The sequence below is a fragment of the Schistocerca americana genome, chromosome X (genome assembly GCF_021461395.2).
Source record: "Schistocerca americana isolate TAMUIC-IGC-003095 chromosome X, iqSchAmer2.1, whole genome shotgun sequence".
Lineage (NCBI taxonomy): Eukaryota > Metazoa > Arthropoda > Insecta > Orthoptera > Acrididae > Schistocerca > Schistocerca americana.
Window position 1 is genome coordinate 464,890,175 of NC_060130.1, and position 25,667 is coordinate 464,915,841.

The 25,667-nt window shown below is 39.2% G+C and overlaps 2 protein-coding genes across 5 annotated transcripts in view; one reads left to right on the forward strand and one right to left on the reverse strand.

Moving 5' to 3' along the window:
• The window catches only part of LOC124556724, a 70,394-nt gene extending 46,390 nt beyond the window's left edge, over positions 1-24,004 (forward strand). Inside the window, exons 4-6 of one of the 2 annotated variants that reach the window (XM_047130719.1) lie at positions 11,605-11,646; positions 11,723-11,866; positions 23,705-24,004. In XM_047130719.1, coding sequence (XP_046986675.1) covers positions 11,605-11,646; positions 11,723-11,866; positions 23,705-23,800 — 282 coding nt within the window. In that variant the 3' untranslated portion in view covers positions 23,801-24,004. The remainder of the gene's footprint in view (positions 1-11,604; positions 11,647-11,722; positions 11,867-23,704) is intronic. The other variant, XM_047130720.1, reaches the window with a different exon arrangement.
• Positions 22,673-25,667, reverse strand: part of LOC124556722 (transmembrane protein 39A) — a 200,405-nt gene continuing 197,410 nt past the window's right edge. For 2 of the 3 annotated variants that reach the window (XM_047130716.1, XM_047130718.1), the window contains exon 13: positions 22,673-24,275. In XM_047130716.1, the coding sequence (XP_046986672.1) occupies positions 24,042-24,275 (234 nt within the window). In that variant the 3' untranslated portion in view covers positions 22,673-24,041. The remainder of the gene's footprint in view (positions 24,276-25,667) is intronic. The other variant, XM_047130717.1, reaches the window with a different exon arrangement.

The window sequence follows — 25,667 nt, forward strand, 5'->3', positions numbered from 1 at the left end:
AATGCTGGGATGCCCCCCGCCCCTGGTTCAACAGTCTCAGCTCCAGATTTCCTATGCCATCACTATCTGCTCTTTCCCTGCTCACCCCTCCCCCTTTTCCTGTCTGCCTTTCAGTGGGTTTACCAGTTGGGCTCCACCTTACTTCTCTTTGCCAAGATTTCCATCTTAGCTGTTAGACCTGTTCCCCACTTTCTGTCCTAAATACCCTTCCTTGGTTAGTTCCTCGGCCCAGGATTTGGATGGACCACTCCAGGTGTCCAAAACCCTGCATCTCTCTGACCATGTTCCATTGTTTGTTCCACCCACTTTTACAAGAATTTTGGATACTATTTTTTTCTCCAGTGGCTCTAAATCTGCCAGTCGTGTGGGCTATGCCTTCATGTCCTCTGTTGGCGCAGAACACCATGTCTTCCTAGCCATGTGTGGGGTGGTGACTGCAGAAGTGACAGCTGTTTACCTGGCCCTTTGCTTCATTAAATGGTCCTCCCTCACCCGAGTTTTGTTGTGTATGGACTAGATGAGTATCCTTCAGGCTATTATGTGGTGTTTTTCCCTCCACCTCTTGGTCTCTGCCATCCATGGCCTTCCCACTGATCTTGACTGTGCTGCTTCTTCAGTTAATTTCCTGTGGGTTCCTGGCCACAAGGGTACACTGGGCTTGCCGATTGTCTGGCTGGAAAGGGGGGGGGGGGGGGGGGGAGGGAGGAGGAGGCAGCCACCTATCGACCTTTCTCCGTGTCTAGGGAATGAAGTTGCGGTATCATGTCATTTTCCTTTGCACTCAGTCATGGGCCGACTCGTGGGGGGCCACACCATCTAATAAACTTTGTGCAATTAAGGCGACTTCTATCCTGGTGGTAACCTACCATCCTCTGCCGCTGTCTTATCAGCCGTATCAGGTTATCCCATGTTTTTTACTTTTAATGAGTCCCCCCTCCTCCCCTTTATAGTTGTGAGGCCCCACCTCACAATGATCCATATTTTAGTGGACTACCCCTGCCATTTGGCTCTTCATACTAAATATGTCCTCCCACTCTCCATGTCATGGGTGTTAGATGGCCCTTGTATGGTTATGTCCATCCTCAGTTTCTTTCATGAAAGTGGTTTTTCCTCCCAGATTTAAGTTCTTGAAAATCCTGCTGGAATTGAAATCCCCCCGTTAGTATTGGCATTGGTTTCTTGTCTTGGCCAGATCCTCCCCTCCCCCTTTTTCCTTATGCTTTGTTGGGTCTTTTGTGTCATTTTGTTCCCATTTTTATTGCATCTTCTTCCTCTGGTGTTGCCACCATTCTGTCGTAATCATGGTATGGTGTGAGGACTGGGAAAGGTTGGCAGTGCTGACGCCCCATCACACTTCCTGGTGCACCCTTGCTCTTGCCCCTCCCCACCTCTTGCCCTCATATGATTTACTCTTACTGCCTCCCTGACAATCCTTCTGTCTCTTTGTTTGCCCAATTTTCTTGCCTATTGACTGGAGACTGCTGTTGGTGTTGTTCCTCCCTTAATTTCTGCCACTTTGGATCGTGGGAACATTGACCTCACTGTTTGATCCCCCCACCCAACCAGCCAACAAGGATCCTGGGGGAACACTCGATATCTAAAATGACCAGCTATCTACAAACTTGATGTTGTGGAGGACAGCTTGGTGACATATGAAATTTGATAATGCATCGATCACCAACCAGCACATGCTTTTCAAAAGACAACCTGCGAAGTCGATGTGCACACTGCCCCAAGGGTGCTCCTGATTTTGTGCACAGGTCATGCAAACCCTTCCAAGGCGTTTGATGTTTTGATCAATTGCTGGCCAGTAGACGACCATAAGAGTCATACCCCAGTGTGACACATGCAGCAGCTGGTGTATGTAAGGGATGCAACACTGGAGGGACAAAAACTCAACAGCTTTGCTCCTCCATGGCGAGAATGAGGACTCCCTGGACAACATTGAGTTGATCACCTAGGGGAAGAGACTGATGACCTCAGAAGTCAAGTCCCATAGTGCTCAGAGCCATTTGAATGTAGGGGAAGAAATGTATGCCATGCTGAGTCCATCCTGAAACACTGTTCCGGAAAAGCAGGTCAGCGGCCGCAACCTCCCACGCCGTCAAAGTAAAGTCCAGCCAGGTCTACAGTAAGGCACCGTACAATGCGAAAATGGTCGGTCAAACTCTGAATCTGGTCCTACTGGCAATTGCTGTAGTGCATTTGTGTTTGCATGCTGATTGGTAGACCGATTGGTAGACCAGTACTGAATGACTGTCATAAGAATAGCTCCAGAATGAGATTTTCACTCTGCAGCGGAGTGTGCGCTGATATGAAACTTCCTGGCAGATTAAAACTTTGAGCCAGACCAAGACTCGAACTCAGGACCTTTGCCTACCTAAGCACGACTAACGCCCCGTCCTCACAGCTTTATTTCTGCCAGTACCTCGTCTCCTACCTTCCAAACTTTACAGAAGCTCTCCTGCGAACCTTGCAGAACTAGCAATCCTGAAAGAAAGGATATTGCAGAGACGTGGCTTAGCCACAGCCTGAGGGATGTTTCCAGAATGGTTTGCAGGAGAGCTTCTGTAAAGTTTGGAAGGTAGGAGTCGAGGTACTGGCAGAAGTAAAGCTGTGAGGATGGGGCGTGAGTTGTGCTTGGGTAGCTCAGTTGGTAGAGCACTTGCCCGCGAAAGGCAAAGGTCCCGAGTTTGAGTCTCGGTCCGGCACACAGTTTTAATCTGCCAGGAAGTTTCATAAGAATAGTTACTGAGAAAAAGTACCCACCTGTGCCGTTGGTGAGTAGTGGTAGTTTGGAAAGCAAGCTAAATGAGAAAACCAGTAAGTTGTGATCAGTGATCAGTAGGAACTTCACCCCATACCAGAAAACATGAAACTTTTTCTTTCTGAAATTGATAGACATACCTCCTTTTCCACCTGTGAATAATCACACTGTGCAGTGGAAAGAATCTTCGATGCATAAGCAGTGGGCTGCTCAGTGTCATATGGGTTCGGATGCAACAGGACCACACCAAGGCCATACTGCATTGTGTCACAGGTCAGGATTAAAGGTTTACCAGGTGTAAAAGAATCCAATCAGGGAGCAGAACACAGACACTGCTTGAGGGACTAAAAAGATCATTGACAATCTGCAGACCAGACAAATTTAACACCCTGTTAGCAAAGCTGGTTAAGAGGATGGCAGATGTGCGAGGCCTGATGAGTGAATTTGCCATAATACGAAATCTTGCCCAAGAAGGACTTGGGCTCATTCTGGTTATTGGGTACTGGGAGGCTGATTGATCACTAGTAGGGATGAGGCAATCTTTACCAAGCAAATGACCCAAAAAATGCACCTTTCAAGGGGGGGGGGGGGGGAACTACATTTTTCCGATTTACAACAAAGGCCATTCTCCAGCAGACATTCGAAAACCCTGTGCATATTTCACAGATGCTCCTCTCGCTTTGGAGCCCATGACCCAGATGTCATAAAGGTAGTTCATGTGACAAGGAATGTCGTCTCTCCAAATTTTGTTGATAAGTTCTGGATATGGACATGATTACAAAAGGCAGGTGATTAAATTGATAAAGCCCAAAGAGGGTGATGAGCACTAAGAAACTCCAGGTATGCATCATGCAAGTGAATGCACGAGAATTACTGGCCCCCTCACAATTTTGCCAACAGCACTTCTGGCCAAGGGATGAGATACAGGTCTGAGCATTGATCATCTGTTAAAAATCGCTGTAAAGGTGCATTGTGCCATCTGGCTTCCGAATCACCACCAAAGAAACAACACCGAGGTCCTGCCAGTTCCTCAATTTGACCTTGATCTTATCATGAATAGCGAAGGGAGTTGGATATTTCATATGGCTTAAGGGAGATTTGTGCCTTGAAATTTTCTGGCCAACGAAGGTATTCTTGAATAGAGACTTGTACGACCATAGTAAAGAGTCAGCATCTTGGTCGAGGACTGACTGAGACACTAAATATACTTTGTCAGCTATCTGAAAGCCACTAACAGAAAAAAGCATCTAACCCAAAAATATTTTGAGCCAAAAGTGAATTAACCACTAATAATGTAAGCTGCCATTCCACATTCTTATAACATGCAGAGATAGAGAATTATCCCCTGAAAGGGATATATTGTTTACTATAAGGCAGAGACTGATAGAGTTCGGCTGTTGCAATGCAGGGCAGCCCAACAGCCTATATGTATCTAAGTTAATTAGGCTCACCAATGCTGCTGTGTCTGTCTGAAATTCAGTTGGTTGCCCATCCACTATCAATGACAGCAGAATACATTGTAGCACTGTTTGTAAGATGTTGGAGACAGTCTCTGAGTCCAGAGAAAGCACTGGGGCCTCCTACATCTGCTCTGTGCCTTGCCATTTGTCACAAACTGTTGCTAAATGGCCTATTTTGTGACAGACCCCCCCCCCCCCCCCCCCCAATATGATCTCTCTACATGTGAGCAGTTTTGTCGAACATGCACCAAAAGACAGTCAGGGCACAGCCACCAGCTTTCCCAATGATCAGAAGGAGAGCAATACAAAGAATCCAAATAAAGTTACAAGTAGGGATTATGACACTTTGAATGACACGTACCCACCGACACAGGAGAAGGTAGGCAGCGCTGTGATGTCACTGCTCTAGAATCGGTACGGCGTCAGCACATGGCAGCTCACCGGAAGACAAGGTTGCCTTGCTCATTCCACAGGGCAGCAACAACTGTGTACCATGTATGTCTGACTTTGCCAGCTCTTAATTGTTGGCAAGCATGTCCCTTGCTGCTACTGTACAGAGTTCATTAAGGGTAAGTTTCTCAGGGTTGGTAGACTGCTTCAAATTCTGAACAATTTTGTAGAAACCCGCACTACTGAATACTATCAAGACAGCCTTATCAGCTGGAAAATTTTACCAGTAGTTGGCAGAAGCATCTTAACATGAATGGGGGTCTGCTACAAATGACAGATGGATCACAATATGATGACTATGGTTTGAGTTTCACATTGCACCAACCATACTGTACAGTGTGCAAGACTGCTCAAGTTCAGCTGTCAACTAGTTGTGGCACTGTTAGGTTAGCACATTCACCACGATCAGGTTGTACGACATTGGAGGGGGAAATTGCTTTCTAATTGTCCTGAGACCAAAACCACATTAAAAGCAAAATGGCATCATTTTTTTAATTATTCTGAGGCAAAAAACTGCATAAAAAGCAAACTGACATTGCTTTTTAATTGTCCTGGGGTCAAAAACCATATAAAAAGCAAAATGACATCAGTTTTTAATTGTCATGAGAGTGACGCAAGACATGTTCAATATGTTGTCCACTGTTCTGTGCCGCAAGTTGAAATAAAAAACATTATGTTTTACAACAGATTGGAGTGTCTTGTGGGTCACGTTCAGAATGTGTTGTGCAGTGTGTGCCTTCAATTCAGCTACATTCGTAATTGTAGCACTAAATGTTTCTTTCAGATAAACCCATAGCCAGAAGTCACACAGATTAAGACCAGGTGATCTGGATGCCCAGGCTGTAGGGAAATGATGGCAGATAATTATAGCATTTCCAAAATGCCTCTGCAATGCACAGAGGAGTGCTGTCTTGCATAAAAATGATCCTACCCACACACCCATGGTGTCGGAGGGTTGGAATGATGTTTCTGCATGAAAAACTCTAATAGCATTTACCGGTGACAGTACAGGCAACAGGACTCCCCAAGACTCATCTCCACGAAATAATATTGCCTTACAATAAACGATGTGCCATCAACCCGCACCACACAGTCACCTTTGCAGAATGGAGTGGTACCAGTTGATCTTCTGTTGCCCATGTTCTGCAACCCTGCATATTGACATGTCCTTGGAGATGGAAATGGGTTTTGTCTGTGCACAAAATGTACCATGGCCACACATTGTCCAATTCCATTGAGCAAGAAATTCCAGAGCGAACGGTTGTCTTGCTGGCAGGTCAGCAGGTAGCAACTCCTGAACATAGGTGATTTTTGTATGGGTAGCAATGTAGGGTGTTGCATAGGATTTTATGAAGCATGTCAAACGGTCAGCAATTCCCTGTGCACTGAATGATTATACACCAAGACTCAACCCCCCTTGCAGTGCTGTGGCCACATCTTCGACAGATGTTGGAGCAATTGCTTTCCTCCTGTTGCATTGAACTTCAAAAGAACCTGTCTTTTTGAATTTTGTTATCATTTCTCCAGACCCTTAGCAGACATTGGAACAATTCAATTTTTCGTATCCTTCAATGTCTGAAACTTCTGCAGCACTATTGGTGTGCAGTCACCATTCTTGTAAAGGAGCTGTACCAGCAGCATCCGATCCTTCATAGATACAGTCATTTGGGCATCCCAATTGCAAACTGAAGAACAGCTGTGTGTCACATGTCTGTTTGTGTACATATAATATCCTGCTCAAATTTGGTGTCATTCTGAGCAGTGTTTCTCTTTCTACAGAGTTTCTAAATTGCTACTTTAATTATGGACACACTGTATATGCAATCACCCATTCAAAGTAACTATATACTGCCTCATTCAAAAGTATCAAGACACCTGTATGTGCAATTGACTGCTTGATATAATTAGACATGGATCCCTGTGAGTGTAAAAGGAGGTGGGGAGTGTTGTGTTGTGTTAGTAGAGAAGCAGTAACAGCAGAGTGCGTTAGGCAAGAGAGTTCAGTTGCTCTGAATATAGACTAGTCATTTGATGTCACCTGAATAACATATCCATCATAAACATTTCAATCTCTCTCTAAAGCTCTCCAAGTCGACTGTTGGTGATATGATTATGAAGTGAAATGTGAAGGAACCACTACAGCTAAACCAAGACCAGGCAGAGATCTAGTACTGATGAACAGGGGCTGTCTAGCATTTTGGAGGGTAATTGTTAAAAATCGTATGAAATCAGTGGAAAAGATCACACCTGAGTTTGAGCATTACCGGCAGTCCAGCTAGAATAATGACTTGCACTGAGGGAGTAGAAATAGTGGGGTAGAATGGCCGAGCAACTCCTTGTAAACCACATGTTTCTATAGTCATTGCTAAGCGACACTTTATTTGGTGTAAAGAACGAAGCCACCAGACCATGAATGACTGGAAACGAGTGCTGAATCACTCTATACCCTGTGACAATCCAATGGAAGGGTTTGGCTGTAGCAAATGCATGGGGAGTGTTACCTGCCATCATGCATAGTGCCAGCAGTGAAGTACAGAAGAGTTGATGTTACGATATGTGGGGGTGTTTCTCAAGGTTAGGATGTGATCCCCCTTACTGTGCTTGGGAAAATGCTAAATGCGGGAGGATATGAACACATATTACAGCATTGTGTACTGTATACAGTAGAGGAACAGTTCAGAGACAGTGATCATTTGTATCAGCAGACAGTGTGTCCTATCAAAGCAGCATCTGTGAGGCTATGGCTTGTGGACAGTAATAATCCTGAAATGGTGGTGGTGGTTGTTGGGATGTTTAAGGGGGGCTAAACAGCTAAGGTCATTAGTCCCCCATCCTGAAATGAATTGGCCTGTCCAGAGTCTCGACATGAACCCAATGGAACATCTTTGGGATGAGTTAGAGCATAGACTTCACTCCAGATTCCAGCATCCAATGTCACTTACCTTCTGTGGTTTCAACTGTTGAGGAAGAATAGGCTGCCATTTCTCTGCGGACATTCAGACACCTCATTGAAAGTGTCCCCTGCAGAGTTCAAGTCATAATAGAAGTGAAGGGTGGACACACCACATATTAATATCTACTAATAGGTGTTCGAATACTTTTGATCAAGTAGTCTAAAGTCTCAGCACAAGTGGGAAATCTGAAAATAAGATACTCCTATAAAAATCATTGCTGCTGGTGGTGGTGATGTTTATACTAACATATTACTTAATAAAGTGTTTTAAACATGACATATGGCTCTTCTAACACTGTGCTGATAGATGTTTAATACCACCAAGAAACTAGCATCATCAGTGTGAATTTATTTTAGTCTTGATTGGTCCCCCATTTTTCACTACTGACTCATGAATCAAGTTTTCTTCAGTGGGACTTAGTGATTCACTAATTTTACTGCAAGACCACTGAAAAACGTTCATCTTGAGCCAGCCTTAGGTTTTGTAGTTGGGGCAACTGGTCAACATTACTGTTAATTAATTACTGTAAGCTCTGAGAATGTTTCACTGATCATCAGTATGTATGGTCATGAAATGTTGTGTGTTCATAGCACAGCAATCTTGTTTAACTGCATCAATTGACAGAATATGGTAAATACCCTGACATAAACAATATTTTTCCACTTCATTTAAAATGAGTTTTAGTTATTGGCAGAGGTATAGAACTTAGCAGGAAGGAAGGAGGTTACACATTTTTCAGTCGTCAATGAGGCATTTAGTGGATAGACTCAATGTAATGGTAATTTGTGATAAAAAAATTAAAATGCTCATGCAGAGCACAGATGTGTGCAAGTACAAATCCTGACTGATGTGAGGACGAGAGTGGGGTAGGGGCGCATTTAAAAGTCACATTATTTTTCTTGAATATCTTGAAAACGGCTGCTTCTAGCGCAAAGAATTCCCAGCATGAAATTAAACTATATTGAATCTCCTACAAAAGAGGTCCTATTCATTTTTCTCTAGGACTAATAGTTTCTGTGTTGCAGGGATGGAAAAATCATTTATTATTAAGAATAGTCTTTCAGTGGTATAAAACTGATGTTTATTGTTAAATGAAGTGGATAAAGAAAAAAATATTGAATATGTGTACTACATGTAAGTGCTGTAGAACTATATTATGGGATAAATTGTGTTCCGGGGTTGTGTCACTACATTAAATACAGATATGAGTTACTAATAGTATTTCAACATAGGAAAAGCATATCAACAGATTCAGCATTACTCTCTGCACACTATTCTATACTACTAGGGAGAAACTGATTCTTAGTCATCTAGTACAGCAGTTGTAGCGGTCCTCCTGAAAAGATGACTTCCTCCACTGTAAGGGCTGCTCAGTTTCTTGTTCACACGCAGACATTACCTCCCCTGCATTTCCTGTCTAGTTGTTTATGTAAATAAGCAGACTAACTTCACTGAACTCATATTGATATAGTTGAGATATTTACAGTTTATTATATAAGTACTCATTTTTTAGTTGTTAGTGAGGTTACAAGTAAAATATTTTCCTACAAGCAATTGGTGAGAACTGATTAATTTGTAAATGTGATGATGTCAGGTACCTATGTGGCATTGGTGGGAAAGGGATTGGATTGGTAAATGCATCTTGCTGCCCTTTGCCGTTGGCAGCATGTTTTAAAGCCATGTAAGTGTGTTGTATTCATTTGGTGGTGAATTACTGAAAGACCAGAAAACTACTGCACATCTCTCACCATTGTGTTATTAGTAGGCTGCATAAATCTCTTTCATTCAGGGGTACCTGGCACTTTGCAGAATGGGCTGCACTGAGTGAAGCCGCTTACCACACATCCACAGTGTATCTTGCAAGTTGAGTGTCAGTATCTCTGATGGAATAGGGCTGATCATATTCAGATCTATAACAGTAATCTGCTGTAATGCATATCTTAAGTTTCATATCAACTAGGTGACCTACCTCTGCTAAACAGGGAGCCAATTTAAGCCTTAGGGACTCTTCATATTTTGAGAGAGCCTGGGCTGTGGTGATGCATTTGATGATACCAGTCATGTTGCAAAAAGTACTCCAGCCATTGATAGTGGAGAAATGGAAATCAAAATTGCTGAGTACATATTGCCAGAATGCTACACTTGGGCCAGTGGTATAAAGTTGACAGCTCCAGCTGTGGAGGCTTTTTACCAAATAGCTGATATAACAACTGCAAATAAGTACTTACTTAGTAAACTAAAATTGATTCTGTCATATAAACATGAAATAAGTGAATTTATTTTGACTACCTTGCATGAGAGAACTGAACAAGAAATGTTAGGGAGGTGTAGTTTGTCTGTAAGCTCAAAAGTTAGCAACCCTCGTGTTATTACTGGAAAAGCACAACAACTGCCTTACACAGTAACTAGGAATCTAGTAGTGTAGAAAACTGTGCAGAGAGTTTTGTAGATTTGTGTCCACATGGATTTCGTGAGTCAGTATTGTTAGTAACTCATATCTATGTTCCGTGTAGTGTTAACGCACTTTTCGGAACACATCACCTGGCACACTGTCTTGTCAGTGATATATAAGATGAGCTGTGGAAAAGTTGATATAACTTCGTGAAACACACTGCAGTTGCATTTTTTGACCTAGTATGGTATAGGGAGTGTTTACTCTTCGGTTTGCAGACCTATGAAGGAGGGAAGTGCATGATCACAATCTGGCAACCTATCTTTTCTCATGTTTCAAACATCAGTCCCTTCCCACCCCTGTTCCACACTCTTGCACCCCTAGAATACCATTTATCCCTTAATATAGTTCTTCTGCACTCAGGCATAGTAGACACATTCAATATTTGCTTTTAACCCACTTCATTAACAATAAATATTGATTTATTCCATTAACACCATTTTTAATAATCTGTGTGTTTGTCATCCCCTGCAACACAGAAACCATTAGTCCTACAGAAAAAAAAATCAATAGCAGCTTTCTTGTAGGAAATTTAATGTAGTTTAATTTTTTTACTGCGAATCATTTTCACTAGAAGCTGCAGTTTTCAATATATTAAAGAGAAACATAAAGTGACCTCTAAACTCGCTCACACTCCACCATTCAGAATTTCAGTATGTTGTTTTATGACACTCCCGCCTGTCGCTGTACAAAAATTTGTGACTACTCAATTTTTTCCCTAATTTTCCTTCAGTGATTGGAGTAATTATTGATACTTTATTTATAGTAAAGATTTATGTCCACAAATCCACATGGCATACATTATGAAGAATTGAACTTGTCGGATTTAAGAAGAAAGTTCAAACGTTTCCGTTCTCAGGAAATTCCAACAGTATTAGTATAGTTTCAAATTTTCACAAATTTGTGTTTTTGGAATAGACTGCAGTTTTCATTTGTTCCATCGAAAGTTTTATGTCATTGTTGTATGCTATTTTCAGTTCTGCACAGTTCTTGGAGAGAAAAGTATTTTAACTCTTTGTAACATTGAGTAATGGTTTTCAGTTGACATTGATTCATGTAATGAATCAGCATCTGTGAACAAGATTTTCTCATGTTGGCAGAAACCTAATTTGGCCTCACAAAAACAGCCCCCCAGATTTTAGTTACATAGTATATCTAATTCTGGCTAACTAAACTGCCTTATAATTTCCTGTTGAAACACAAATATGACTGGAGTAAAATTACTGGATGCATAATGAACTCTATGAATTGCCTTTATGGCATTTTGTGAGATATCGAAGTCATTATTCGCCTTTCATTATACCCTGTAAACGAAAGTGCTCTTTACCTTGATTGTAGCAGTGTACAAATGTTTACATGCAAAAGTGCCTAAAATTTTGATGCTCATTCATATTTTAGGGCAACTTAAAATACTTTGGTAACTATTAGAAAGCTTGATGCGCCAAATAAAAAGAGTGTGTTTTTATGTTTGTGCATGTTTAGTCGAAAGTTCATTATGAACTTAAATATTTTACATTTCAGGCTCCACAAAGCTGGCTTAAGAAAATATATGGCGAAAGCATGGTAAGTACCTTAAACAGATTGGAGTGATTCTGTTTGAATGTGTTAAGTTTTAGACCAACGTGTAATTTGTTCATAGGTTACTAGAGACTGGCCTCATTATGCACTTCTCATTGACAACCGAGATGTTACGCTATTATATGAAGAGGATTATATAAGATTTTCCAATGTACCTACCACATATGTTGTACAGGAAGACCTGGAATTATTGAAAAGTACTGAAGTAAGTAGTGTGCACAAATTTCAAATGCGTGTGTGTGTGTGTGTGTGTGTGTGTGTGTGTGTGTGTGTGTGTGTAAACAACCAATTCATTACGATGAGAGGCAGCATGTTTATACCCCATATTTTCACTTAATATATGTATGATCTGTGTGTTTTAAGCAATTCAGAGTTCTGCTATTTCAGTGGAAATATACTATAGCTGGATCAATTAATTGTCAGGCCTGCTGACCTAGTGGTAAAGCACATGGCTGGAAACTGAAATTTCATGGGATTGAATCCCAGTTCAACCAAGAAATGTTTATCTACCTGTTACCTAGCCTTCACCTCTCAATGATGTGAAGATTCCCTAGGAACAAAATGTGGTTCAGATTCAGTGTTAAACTGTAGGGTTACTGGAGTAGTTAGGGCTCTGCTAGTCACTGAAGTGGCATTCAGTTGAAAGATTTATAGCAGGCTGTTGAGCCATGCACAGATACTATTACTATTATTATTATTATTATTATTATTATTATATCAGTCAGCTTTAAACTTTCTTAATAAGAAAAAGCTGCAATACTATTATCAAAGTGCTTTGGCATGCAACAGGCGGGAGGTGTAAAAAGACTTCATGACTCAATCACATTTGTTCAGTACCACAAATTTACAGTAATATTTTAGGCAAAAATTTGATGTGGAGAAAATTTCTTCAGGTATGGTTTAAGATTAGGAAATTATATATGGAAATGATGTATATTTCCATATGCAAGATTCAAAAGGTATCATTAAGTGCCACTGTCCACTACATCATTTGCAAAGAACTGCAGAGATATTAGCAGCAGAAGTGGGTACTAACACTTGTGTGTGATACATGGTGAACATGGAAAGATTTACTACTGACATTTTTCTACTAATGTGGATGTGACAAACTGAGATATTTGTAGATTGTAAGTGCTGTTAAGTTACACTAAAGAGTCAGTCAGTCAGCTTATGAATACAGGAGGAGAGTGAGTGAAAGAGATTTTTTCACAGTGGAACTTAAAAATAGAAAGGGGGCGAGGGTACAATCGTAGTAGCGTACACACTTTCCTCTCACACTTTAAGGTAGCTTGAACAGTACAGGGTGTCCCACTCAAACCTCCCTGATTTCAAAGACCCGGGGGGGGGGGGGGGGGGGGGGACACAGTAGATACGACAATGAAAAATGCACCACATGTGGAGCATCTCAAAGAATTTATTTATCATCAATACACCTCTACACGTGAACCATTTGTAGCACAGAGAATATTGAGTCTATATTCAATTTCTTGCCAAGTTCTTTGTAACATTTCCTCTGTTATTGTTGCAGTTGCATTAGTGATACGATGTCGCAATGTAGGAATATCGTCCACTTTGGTCGTATACACGCAGTCCTTCATGAATCTCCACATGAAGAAATCAAACGGCATAATGTCGGGTGAACGCGTTGACCAGCCAATGGGTCCTCCCCATCCAATCCAACGATTGGGAAATTTCCTATCCAGGAACTTGCGAACAGCCATTTACCGATGTGGCGGAGCTCCACCTTGTTGAAAAATGTTGTTGGGTTGTAAGTCTTGTATCTGAGGGTACAAAAACTGCTCCAACATGTCCAGATACACTGACCCATTCACTGTTTGTTCCGCAAAGAAGAACGGTCCAACAATCCTGTCGTGCATTAACCCACACCAGACGTTTAGTTTAGGGCTATCATGAACGTGTTCAATGACAGTGTGCGGATTTTGTGAATCCCAAATCCGAACATTATGCCTATTAACCCTTCCTGATAGATGAAAGGTTGCCTCATCTGAGAATAAACATCTTTCCACGAAGCTGGCATCCATATCAATACGGTGCAGCATATCTGCAGCAAATTGTTGTCAGTATGGTTTGTTGTTCAGCATCAGATGTTGCAGAATTTGCACTTTGTAAGCACACATACGAAGACGCTGGTGAACTACATGATGCAATGTTGATCGAGATACACCAAGTTGCTTAGATGCTTCACGAATTGACTTAAGGGGCTTCTGAGAAACGTTTGTCTATGTCCTCCACTGTCTCTTCTGAAACTCCTTAACATGCACCGCCAGAATGTTTCAGAACATTTCCTGTTGCCAGAAACTTCCTATACCATTCCTTAATTGTTTTCACATCAGGTGGATCACATTCATACACACAACGATAATTTCTTTGCACAGTAGTTGGCAATTTTGTTTCTGCAAACCACACTACTGCTTGCGCACACTGCTGTGGAGTCGCCATTTTCACTTCATCAACCATGCTGCACTCTGGCGACGATACTTGGCACTTCTGATGTGGGAATATAAATTCTTTGAGATGCACTACAATGTGGTGCATTTTTCATTGTCATATCTACTGTGGTTTTTCCCTCCTGGGTCCTTGAAATCAGGGAGGTATGAGTGGGACACCCTATATATTGATACGGGTTGAGGGGAGAGAGACCATTGAAGAAAACAAAGTCAAGTACAAATCAGATGCAACACAAGATGAAATTGATTTTTAGGAAACCACTACCACATAAATACAACATTCTGTCTCCATGTTTGATTCTCCACAATGATTTGTGCTATGGAATACATTGTGGGGAGACAGAGGTGGAGAGGAGAAGACAGAAAGTAATAAAGAAAGAAAGAAATCACTAATAAGTCTCATATTGAAATTGTATGATAAAGATTCTGTAAAATCTGCAAATCATTTGCAGCCCTAGAACAGTTAAAGCCCCAATTCTAACATTTTTGTCAACATATTGTATCATAGGATCATTGTTTGCATCATGTATAGAAAAGATGAGTCAGATATATAACAAGGCTAAAGCTGGCCGTTAAACACAAATTACCACCATGTACCACAGCACAATAATCATTTTATCAAGCTGCAGTATATGCAGACTGATATCTTAGGGTCTATATATTGTAATATTCCATCCTCTAGACCAGAGCCCGGCAAAGATTTTTTGTAAAAGACCAAACATTACAGATTTTATACTCTGTAGGCCATACCCAAGTTTTTTTCAGGCAGCTCTACTAAAAACAGGAAAAACAAGTTTGCACAAAGAGAGTGATAAAAATCTAATACAATAAAAATACTCAGTAGACACAGTTGTTTGATACACAATTTTACTAGTGTGATTAATGAAGTGCCTAATATTTCAACAAATTGGTGGCAAAGTTAATGCAATCATAAAAACTGATTGCGATAAAAACACTCTATAGAAATAGTTGCTGTCATCTGAATACAACTTCACTAATGATACGAATAAATTTTTTGTTTTTGTCGATAACATTTCACTAGACGGGATCAGAGTTAGTGCTCCCTGTCATCAAAATTGATTGCAAATTTTCATTTGCTAATGCTAATTTATATTATTATTTTACATATTTCATCTCTGAAAACGTTTCTTCACACAAATACGTACTTGATATGGAGATCAAACCCCGATCATATGATCTCAGTTCACCATATTCATAACTTTGAAGACACTTATAGAATTCTGTTAAGATTCTGATCTTGAAATTTGCCCTCTAGCATGTTGTCACATTACAGGTTAAATTACTTCCACCTGAAGGTTAGTTGGAAATTTCTCAGTGGTACAGTAAAATGGATTTTAAAACGTGGAAATGTCTTCTGAACTTACATCAAGATCTGAAAAACATTGCTGGAACTGTTTTCTGAGCCTGGAAAATATGTCATTTGCAACTTTGTGAGGGAATGGAGAGTTCAACTCCTCTTGCAGTTTTTGACAGCATGGGAAATGCACGAAGTGCCAGTTGTCACCAAAATGCCATAAATGCAGTATAGGTTTCACTTATTGGCACTGATTTGCTGTGTAATTTCAGAATGAATCCATTAAGAAATCCAACAGTGTCTGCAGCAAAAGCTAATTTCCTGGGCCATTCTTTGTTCAGTATGGTGGTTTAGGGCAGTTTTTCTCATGTAGTAAACTACGCCTCTGCCCCGAGTTCAAAAAAATCTTAACAAAACTTTGCTACTGCCAAGCCACTGAACTAGTGTATTATACAGCAAGTCACAAAATTCAGCTTCCCCTTTCAACAGGAAATCATGGAACTGATGGTGGATCACAAAAATAAATGTTCACCTTTAACACAAATGGTTGTATATTACATGATACATTCAAATATATGCCAAAGAGTACCTGCTGATGAATAATGCAATGAATAACCATAGGCTTTGAACACCCTTTATTTTCACAAGCCTTGTAAATGTGTCCAACTAAGCTTTTGTCCATTCGACACACATTTTTACCACCACCAGTTGTGACACATCTTACCTGATCCCATTGCAGGTTGTACTTTGCTATGTTTTCTTAACTTATTTGAAAATATTTTCACCTGTAGTTGTTCCACACAGATTACTCATACATGTTAATTCTTCATTCATTTCAACGTTAACCTCGACTATTTGAACAAACAGCAGCAACTGAGCAATATCTGTGACATCTGTTGACTCGTCAAGAGCCAAGGAAAACCACTCGAAATCATTTGCATTGTTAATTAATTGCTTACCAATGTTGCTGCCAGTATTCTCAACACTTTGAGCAACTGTTTTCAGGAACAGTGTGATTGAATTAAATAAATCCATTTTCTGAGGACACATTTCTTCAGCTGCTAGAATCAGACTTGATTTAATTCATGCACCATCAGTAAACAGTTTTCCCTCCTTAGCTAGCAAATGAGCAGTTTGTAAACTTACTTTCAGAGTTTTTAGTTTTCCAGTTGTTCTTTTCCAGTGAGTTGGTAATATTGTGCCGGCACATATTGTACTTCTTCAGTGCAGCTGTAGTGTCACTGCACAATATACACAATGCTTTGCCATCTAATTCAGTTACAAAATAATTGTCAGCTCACTCGCCTTAAAAGTAGGATGCTGAAATTCCATTTTTCTTTTCTTTTGTGGTTTTTAAAGCAACATGATAGAAATACACTTGTATTAGAATCAAGAAGAGAATGTTGCACAACAGTGATGCACGTTACTGGTAGAACTGCGTGTTACCACAGTGGCAGTGCAGAGGCCTGGTGTCCTCAGTTGGCTTCCTGCATGTAGAAATGCCACACAATTTTTCTTGCAACTGCCAGCTCCCAGATCGACCGATAGAACGAGTTACCAGTCAGTGGCAATATGTATCCAAAAAGGTAAGATTATTTGCAATACAGTTTCACAGACACTGAAATATCACTTTGCATAATTTTCACATTTTATTCAGTATTATCCCATTTAATTTTTTTTAAGAATTTTGAAATCCATTCTAAGCTTGCTGGCCATAGGAAAAAGAAGCAGCAGGCTGGAAGTGGCACCCCCAGCTGTAGTTTGCCAATGCCTGCTGTAGACCTTATTTGTCATGTAGTTTCATTCAGTCACTGATCAAATAGTTCACTGCACAAACTTAAACTGTATCTCTGTGGAAAGGGAAAAATAAAATACAAAAAGAAAATTCCACACTGGATATACTTAATTTTTGTCTTAATGAATTTTGGCTTTTCAACATTCAGCCCATAGAGTAAAATATCTCTGCTTTCAGAGTGGCACATTGTGTCTGTTAAGCATTCATTTCTTCTTTGAAAAAAGAAATGTGCTAATTTATCTCAGCTGGTTTAAGAACTTTCCTTACTAAAGGCAGTGAGGGATTGATTTACACCTTCAGTATGTTCAAGTTCAATAACTATTGTATTTAACTGTTCAGATTCCAAGTAATCACACCACAAACTCGGGAAGGCCCACATCATTGCCTTCCTCTTGAAGATGCCTAGAGATGGGTTGGGAATGAACAGGTTCATATCAACCTTTTGATGCAGTTGATTAGTAATTTGAATAAAGAAGCCTGGAATCATATTTGAGGGGAAGCACCAAATTTTTCACATCACACACAAATTGCTTTTGTAAGCAGTCACTGGCTATAAGCCTGTTTTACAGTCATATGTTGGAATGTTAGCTAGTGCAGACAGTATAGTTTTATGAAGTTTGATTTCACTACATATGAGGGTGTGCGGAAAAGTAATGCCCCAGATTCTTTTATGTGCCTTTAAAATAAAACAAACATTATTAACATTCTGCATCTTTATTCTTCATGTCTACATATTTAGTCGTCTGCCACTAGAGGGCTCCGAAATTTAGTGTGTAACATGGCGGTGTGTAACGTAGCTCTGTTGGTGCATGAGAAACAGCATGATGTAATTGAGATTCAAGGAGTTCATCCACACATGGAGCACCCTCTCCTTCAGCACGGCAGTGCCAGACCACACGTGAGCGTTGTCACATCTGATGCACTGGGTTCACTGTGATCTGTTATCCTCCACACAGTCCCAAAAAACCTTTGATAACTTCACTTTTATAGCAATGAAGCAGTGCAAGCAGAGGTGAGGTTATAGCTCTTTCAACAAAGCCAAACCATATACAGCAGTGGTCGTCAAACTTTTGGGCAAGGGCCAAAACTAAAAATATGATGTGGCACCTCGGGCCACAGATTTCCAGGTCTTTTTATTAACTGGCAAACCACATAAATGGTGTGCTATGAACATCCAATTGATTAGCCATAGTAAAGAAGCAAGAGGTTTACCACTGACTTTCTAGCACTTATCATTAAAGTCAATACCATTTGGACCATTGCGTGTAGAATACTCTCTGTTTCAGATTGTTGCCACCCTCAATGACCCATAAATTGTAACACTGTAATTGACTGACGAAATGTTGCTTCGTTGTCTTTGTGAACATATGGTTAATAACAGCAAATTATTAAATGTATTATGTAACATGAGACACGATCACAACTGTTATCTACAGGTTTTGAAAGTCATTTCTCTTCAACTCACTTGACTGAACTACAACAGTCTTAATTTTATTTCATACTAGATGAGGTACCTGGCATTGGCTACATATGTATTTATTCCAATCTTATGTTATTCTGTCTCTTCCTTCCCTCACTCTCTGTCGTCCATCTCGACTTTCCCCTCTCTCACCATCTCTTCACCCCTTTGTTTGTCCATTTCACACTCCCCCTGTATGTGTCCATGTCCTCCTCCCCCATCTCCCTCCACATTACCACCCCCCGCCACAATAAGACGTTGCCTTTGCTTACCCCACAATATTTCTTTACAGATTGAAAATAATGTGTGTATCAGTGTGGTTGAAATCGATCCGAGGGTTTAGGAGGAGAAGTGGAGGATAAACACACACACACACACACACACACACACATACATTCATTTTTAAGAGCTAATGACCAATTATTTCTTTTAACAAATATGTACCGCATATGACCGTCTCTATAATGTGTATTCATGAATCCAATGCACTTTCATTTAAGGTTGATACAATAGCAGATAATTGGTATGAGGCACACACTTCCATTTGTTGTCAGCACTGACAAACAAACAAGAAAACATTTCCATTGTTGCGTCCCCTCCCACCGCAATGACAAATCTATCTGCTCCTGTACCAAGTGGCACCTGTAAAGGTGATAAAACAACTGTACGTGGTCCTGCTTACGATTCTTCCAGTATATTTTTCATTTGACGAAGGAGACAGGTACAGCCGACATCTGCAAACCGTTTATTCTTTACCGGATTTGGATATATATCATTCATCGTTCTTTCAGAACCTGTAAACATTAGCACCTGTTAAAATGAAATAGTACTTTCAGAAACAAACCACTCACAACCATTGGATGTATGTGATTCCACCAAATAACATTGTTATACAGTTGCTGAAAACAATAAGCCATGTTTATGACACCGAAATTCTGCAATACATGGAAAAAGATTTTTAAATATCCATCCGCCGGTTTGACAACTATTAGATTATGAGGGATATATTCGTAGGAGACATAAGAGTTGTTGTTGTCATATTGTCAACAATTATATTTTTAGTCAGTCTTAACAGGAGTCAAGTGTTGAGACCGACTGGAATAATAATTGTGGTAGCACAAGTCAATGATGACGTACCATTCACAGAATGACTGTCACCATGTTTACAAGTGCTGAAAACTGCATAAAATGCTGCTGATCAAATTTCAGTAATCTGGTAAAAAGCATACAGAGCATCTGACAAATTCATTCCAGTTTAATTATCTCTGTGAAAATAAAATTCACATGACTTGCATAATCTTACAATATTCATGTAGCTAGGCAGGAGCGTATAAAGGGTGAAGGGAAGGAAGGGAATCATTAGTAATTTTGAGCCACTACCAAAAACAAATCTGGGATCAGTGTATCTTGCTCCTGAAATTTATTTTAAAGTACTTTCATGCAGTATGAGATAGATGTATTATTAAAATATTGTATTACATTATTCAAATGGCCACAAAAACTTTATTATAATTCCATTAATCTCAAACTTTCAAAAAATGTAGAAAGAAATAAGAAATTTAAAAAATAAGAAAAGGGCAGATGCACTGCACATGCAATAGGCTATATAAGAAAGCTACAGGTCTCTTATTGAGTCTGGTTTTTATTCATTATAATTGCAAAACAAACATAAATACAAATATATAGTTTTCCATTACTGTGACTTGTGATGTTGAACTTTTTTGGCTATGTCGTCTATATCTGCATTGTGTGGGCTGCATGCAATCTTCATTGCGTCTTCTAAATGATTGGACAACCGATTACAATGTTTATTTTTCAGGTACTTCATTTTTGAAAATGAAGCTTCACAAAGGTAAGTTGAAGGAAATAGTGTTAAAATGAACTGTGCACAGTCCCGTAAATTTTTATAATTGTTAGGTACACATTTCCAAAATTCAGTGTACTGTTGTGTTTCATGATGTTCTATAAACAGAGCTTTTAAGTTGTGTGTCATGCTGAAGTTCGATTATTTCATTTAGCAAATTAGTTTTAGGAAATCTAAATTTGCAGAATAATTTGAGATCATCATGTCCAACATGCCAAGGGTTCTCTATGAGAATGAAACAGCTTCGAATATTTCTAACATCTGCAAATCTGATAGTTAAGCCTGATCGGAGCATAGGAACAGTTGCAAAATTAGACAGATCTTTTACTTCGAGTTCATTTATATATAATTGCAGTTTGGCTTCAAATGCAAATATTTTGTTAGTCATTTGCCCAATTATCTTGTTTGGTCCTTGTAATTTCAAGTTAAGTGTGTTGAATTTTTGTGTAATATCAGTCAAAAAAGCTTTAAGTGTCCACCATTCATCAAGTTCCGGATAATTTTTGCCACTTTGTTGTAAGAATAAAATAATTTCAGATTTCAAATTGACAAACCGCTCCAGCACTTTTCCTTTGCTTAGCCATTTGACAGCAGTATGTAGGAGAACATCTCTGTAACAAACTTGCAATTCCTGCAGAATTTCTTTAAATTCTCGGTGATTAAGTTCCAGGGACGAATGAAATTTATAACACTTATAACTGTTTGCATAACATTCTTCAATTGGATATTTGAAATTTGACATGCCAAACTTTCTTGATGCAGTAAGCAGTGAATGGAGAGTAAATTTGGCAAATTCCATTCCTCCTCAATCAGTGCTATCAAACCCTTGTTTGACGCCCGTCATTGATGGACAACCATCTGTACATACTGATAATAATTTGCTCATAGGTAAGTCTTTCTTTTTTACAAATTCTTTAATTGCATCCACAAAGTCACATCCTTTTGTGTGACCTTTCATGGCTATAATTGCTAAAAAATCTTCCTCTATTACCCCATCATTTGTGCAATAACACACAAATAATGAAAACTGAGCCATCAAAGTGAAATCTGTACTGGAATCACATGTGCTATTTGCATAGTTTGACTTTATTAATTACTGCCTCAAACACATATTTTGAAATATCTTCAATACGACATTGACAGGTAGATTCTGAAAGTGTGAGCTTATTTATTTCAGCTGATATTTGTTTACTGTTGGAGAAATTTTGAAAGAAAGTTTCAGAGACAGTCCTCATACATTGCTTCACTAATTCAGCATCAGTGAAAGCTTTCATATTTTTTGCCAGACTACTACGTACTTGGTATGATACTCTTGTGACAGGCTCACTTTGACCAACTGCTGCTAACATAACATTTTGTTGATGACGAATGATAGATTTTAGATGAGCAATTTTTTCCTTTCTTTCTTTTGAATTCAAAGGAAAAGCTACTGTAAATGAATTTTGCTTACTTGTGTAGTGGTGAAATAAATTTTCTCTCTTCAGTTCCACAATTGTATCCTGGCATATTAAGCAAGTAGCAGTACCTTCTTTGTGTCCACTTATAAAGCAAAACTCTTCTTCCCATATTTTCCTCTTAGTCACTGTTCTTGAGGGTACATCAGACATTATTTATTGCACTAATAATTATATCACCAAATATGAGCACAAATACACTCAATATGCGACGAACGCTCAGGGGCACCGAAACATAGTTCACGACTGACACAACAAAGCTAACAATGAGGCAGCTGCAGGCATGCATGGTGCGTTTTATGCACGGCTCACATTGTTGGCTAGCAGGCCACTCACGCCTTTAGCGCTGCGGAACACTGTCAGGTGGCGTTAAATGAAAGTGGTGGATGATTTTCAGTTGTCTAATTACCACCCCAACTTTAATCAAAATTCTATGCAGTTTTCGTAAACAAAACGCTGCTATGCCAGACAAGTTGATAACTAATGCTACCTGTGCAAAGCTGAGGAGGGTCGCTGGCCACATGAAAACATGATCTGGGCCGCAGTTTGACGACCACTGGTCTACACTTATTGTATAAGCAAACTGGTCTCTCGTTGGCAGAAATGTTCGTTGTCAGGATGACTGTGTTGAGAAATAAATATGTAGACTAAAGATGTAGAATGTTAATACTGTGTTTTATTTACAAAGCTTTAAGAGTTCTCCCATAAAAACAAATTTGGAGGCATTACTTTTCAGTACGCCTTCATACATTATTTCCATGTTCTTCTGTATTACCTTTTGAGCTTTCACCTCATTTACACTTAATTTTGTAAATGTGATTATTTTTTCTTGACTCATTCACATATTTTTAAGCAGTGTAATCTTTGTAATGACCAGATAAAATCATGCGTACTTCACATGTATTGCTCAATTAATATTTCGACATTAATAATATATCACAGAAAGTACTTCAATCCATGGAAGGCATCTGTAGCAAATGAATTAATTTAAGACAATGCAATGAATGCATGACAAGCTATAAGATACTACTATTAGCTTACTTGAAATAAATGATATTGTAGTTTGTCAGTGTAAAGAAATGGAGAGAAAAATCTTAAAATACAAATAGTGCAGACAATTATGGCTTTGTCATGTGTAAGGATTGTAGGGTGAAAGTCTATGAAAGAGTGCATTTTTTGTGACTTGACAGTATGTCAGTAGGTGTGGTCTCTCTCATTTTGCAGTGACTGACTGTCGGTAACAATCTCAGGTGTCCAGAATAACGTGTTTTGTTGAATTGGGTAAATATGACTCTTACCCATAAAATCATTTTCATAAATAATACTGATGCATGGCAGCAGGTGATTGGTGATAAATTCTTTAGAATACTGAAATTTGTAACATGCGTGAGATTTCTTAAAAATCCACAAATAGTGTTTTATTTCTATGTAACAATATTTACAGTGTCAGTAAATTTACCAACACATGCTATAGCAGTATATTACAAATACTGTGATGTTAAAATGTTAGAGGTAAAATTGAAACTTGGTGTATGTCTTGGTAAGACAGACCATGCAATCCAAAGTTGTATGGTCTGTGTTGAACTGAACCTGTGCACTTTGCTGAATTGTACATAGAGAATGTTAGATTAAGTATTTTAAGTTTTCCACTTTCTTGACTAATACTGCAAAATCTTTATCTCTTGCAGATACAGAATGCAGATGTTGACAGTAAATTTGAGTATTTTGATGGAGCACAGTACATACCAGGGCCAAACTTAAAAGCTATCTATCCAAAGGATTAACATGGAGGCGTTCATTTCAGGCAGTGCTAAGTTATTGCTTGTAGTTTTACATTACATGTTTGTATTAAAAGGCTGTGTTTACATAACACATCAGTATAATTTTCTTATTCCATAGGAATAATATATTTTTTATAAAAATAGTGTTGTCTGTTGTTAAACACCTCATAATGTAAAAGGTGATAGAAATACAATTTTCTAAAGGAAGCATGAGATCATTATGAGATGGTTCTGTTGACAAACGTCAACTTCCTAATTTATCCTGTATCATTTGTTCAGCCTTGTAAACTTTCCAACATACAAAATAGTCTCTTGCCAGTTTAAAAAGAGAATAGTAATTTGCAAATAACAAAAGTGCAAGTGACATAACTTGGTACCATTCTGAACACCTAATTAACACCATAAGTTGTATTGCAATAAGGAGTAGCTGAAGTCCCAACAGGATGCATAGAAGAACAGATGGGTTGTTGAATATGGCCTGTAACAATAACAAAATTCACTGTCAGTTCAAAACACATTCAGGTTTGTTTAAAGTTACTCTGCAAGTATTAGTTCAATTTGCTAAAGTACTGTTGCCTGATTATACACTATCATGCCAAAAATGTTCAGTCAGTCATTTATGAGTCTTTTCAGCAAACTCAGATTATTTCAGATTTGAAAAAAAAAAAAAGATTTTTTCTTCTAGATGTTTTATTATATCAATAGAATATTGATAACCTCTTTGTAGGTTATAGGTGCAGGTATGCCTAATGATGACAATAAGGCACTCATTGTCTGGGAGTGAATGGTTTTTTAAACATTCTTTTGACTGTGTTACCATAAGTATGGTGTGGATTAGTAGCTTTGTGATTACTTCTTTAATTACACTCCTAATCTCACTTCATGTACACTATGTGTAAAAGGTATTCCAAATTCCAGCATCTAGGTATTTTTGCTTTGGAACTTGTTTATGAGGCAAATCACTTAACAAGAACATGCACCACAGACTGTACATGTTAATAGTTAAGGTAAGCACTCCTTGTTAATAGTTTGTGCTAACAATGATGGAATGTATCAGAAACATAATGTTCTGGCAAGAAGGAAATTTGATGTTTAATGTTTTGTGGGAATAAATTACTGCAACAATGTGAACATACATAGAAGGCTCCATAGCCTGCCTGCATGTGCTAGCCCTGTTCAGTATTGCAGTCACCTTGGCCAATTTCTGGGTGCAGGGAAAGGAGGGGGGGGGGGGGGGTGCGGTGCTGTTCAGCCTAAACCTTGTAAATGAGTTGTGGCACCGGTCTTTTCGGTGGACCTATTACAGGGAGAGTAATTTCCCCATGATAGCCAATGTTTCCAACATCTGTTGCAGAAAAAGGTCTTAGTCTTGCAAGGAGGTAGCACCCTACAAAAATGCTGTAAGCAGGAGCAGGAAATGGCCAATGAAAATGTGTACATTCCACTCCTGATTCTGATTGGCCATGAGGCCTATAAGTTAAATAATTCCATGGAGTGATTGGCAGCTCATAAAGTTGAGAAGTTGCTCAACAGCTCCCAAGTGGGGTTGAAGTGGAAAGTTGTGGGCCCTCTGGGGTGGAGTTTGATTTTAACCCTTAAGTGCATATTGTAAAATTATTTTGTGCTCAGTACGGAAATTTAATGAACATACGAAAAAAATTCTTAGAAAGTATCTGATACTAAAGATTTTGGTTGCACTGTGTACTTCTGGTAACCTCTTTGGGTGAGTGCAGAGAAAGTCACAGAGGATGAATTTTACTTCATTTCACATTGTGTTTGCCTTATCAAGAAACCGACTTAGGAAGAAGGAAAAACAGACAAACTAAAGCAGGTATATATAAGGAGCAGTCAAATGGAAAAAAATAGGTAA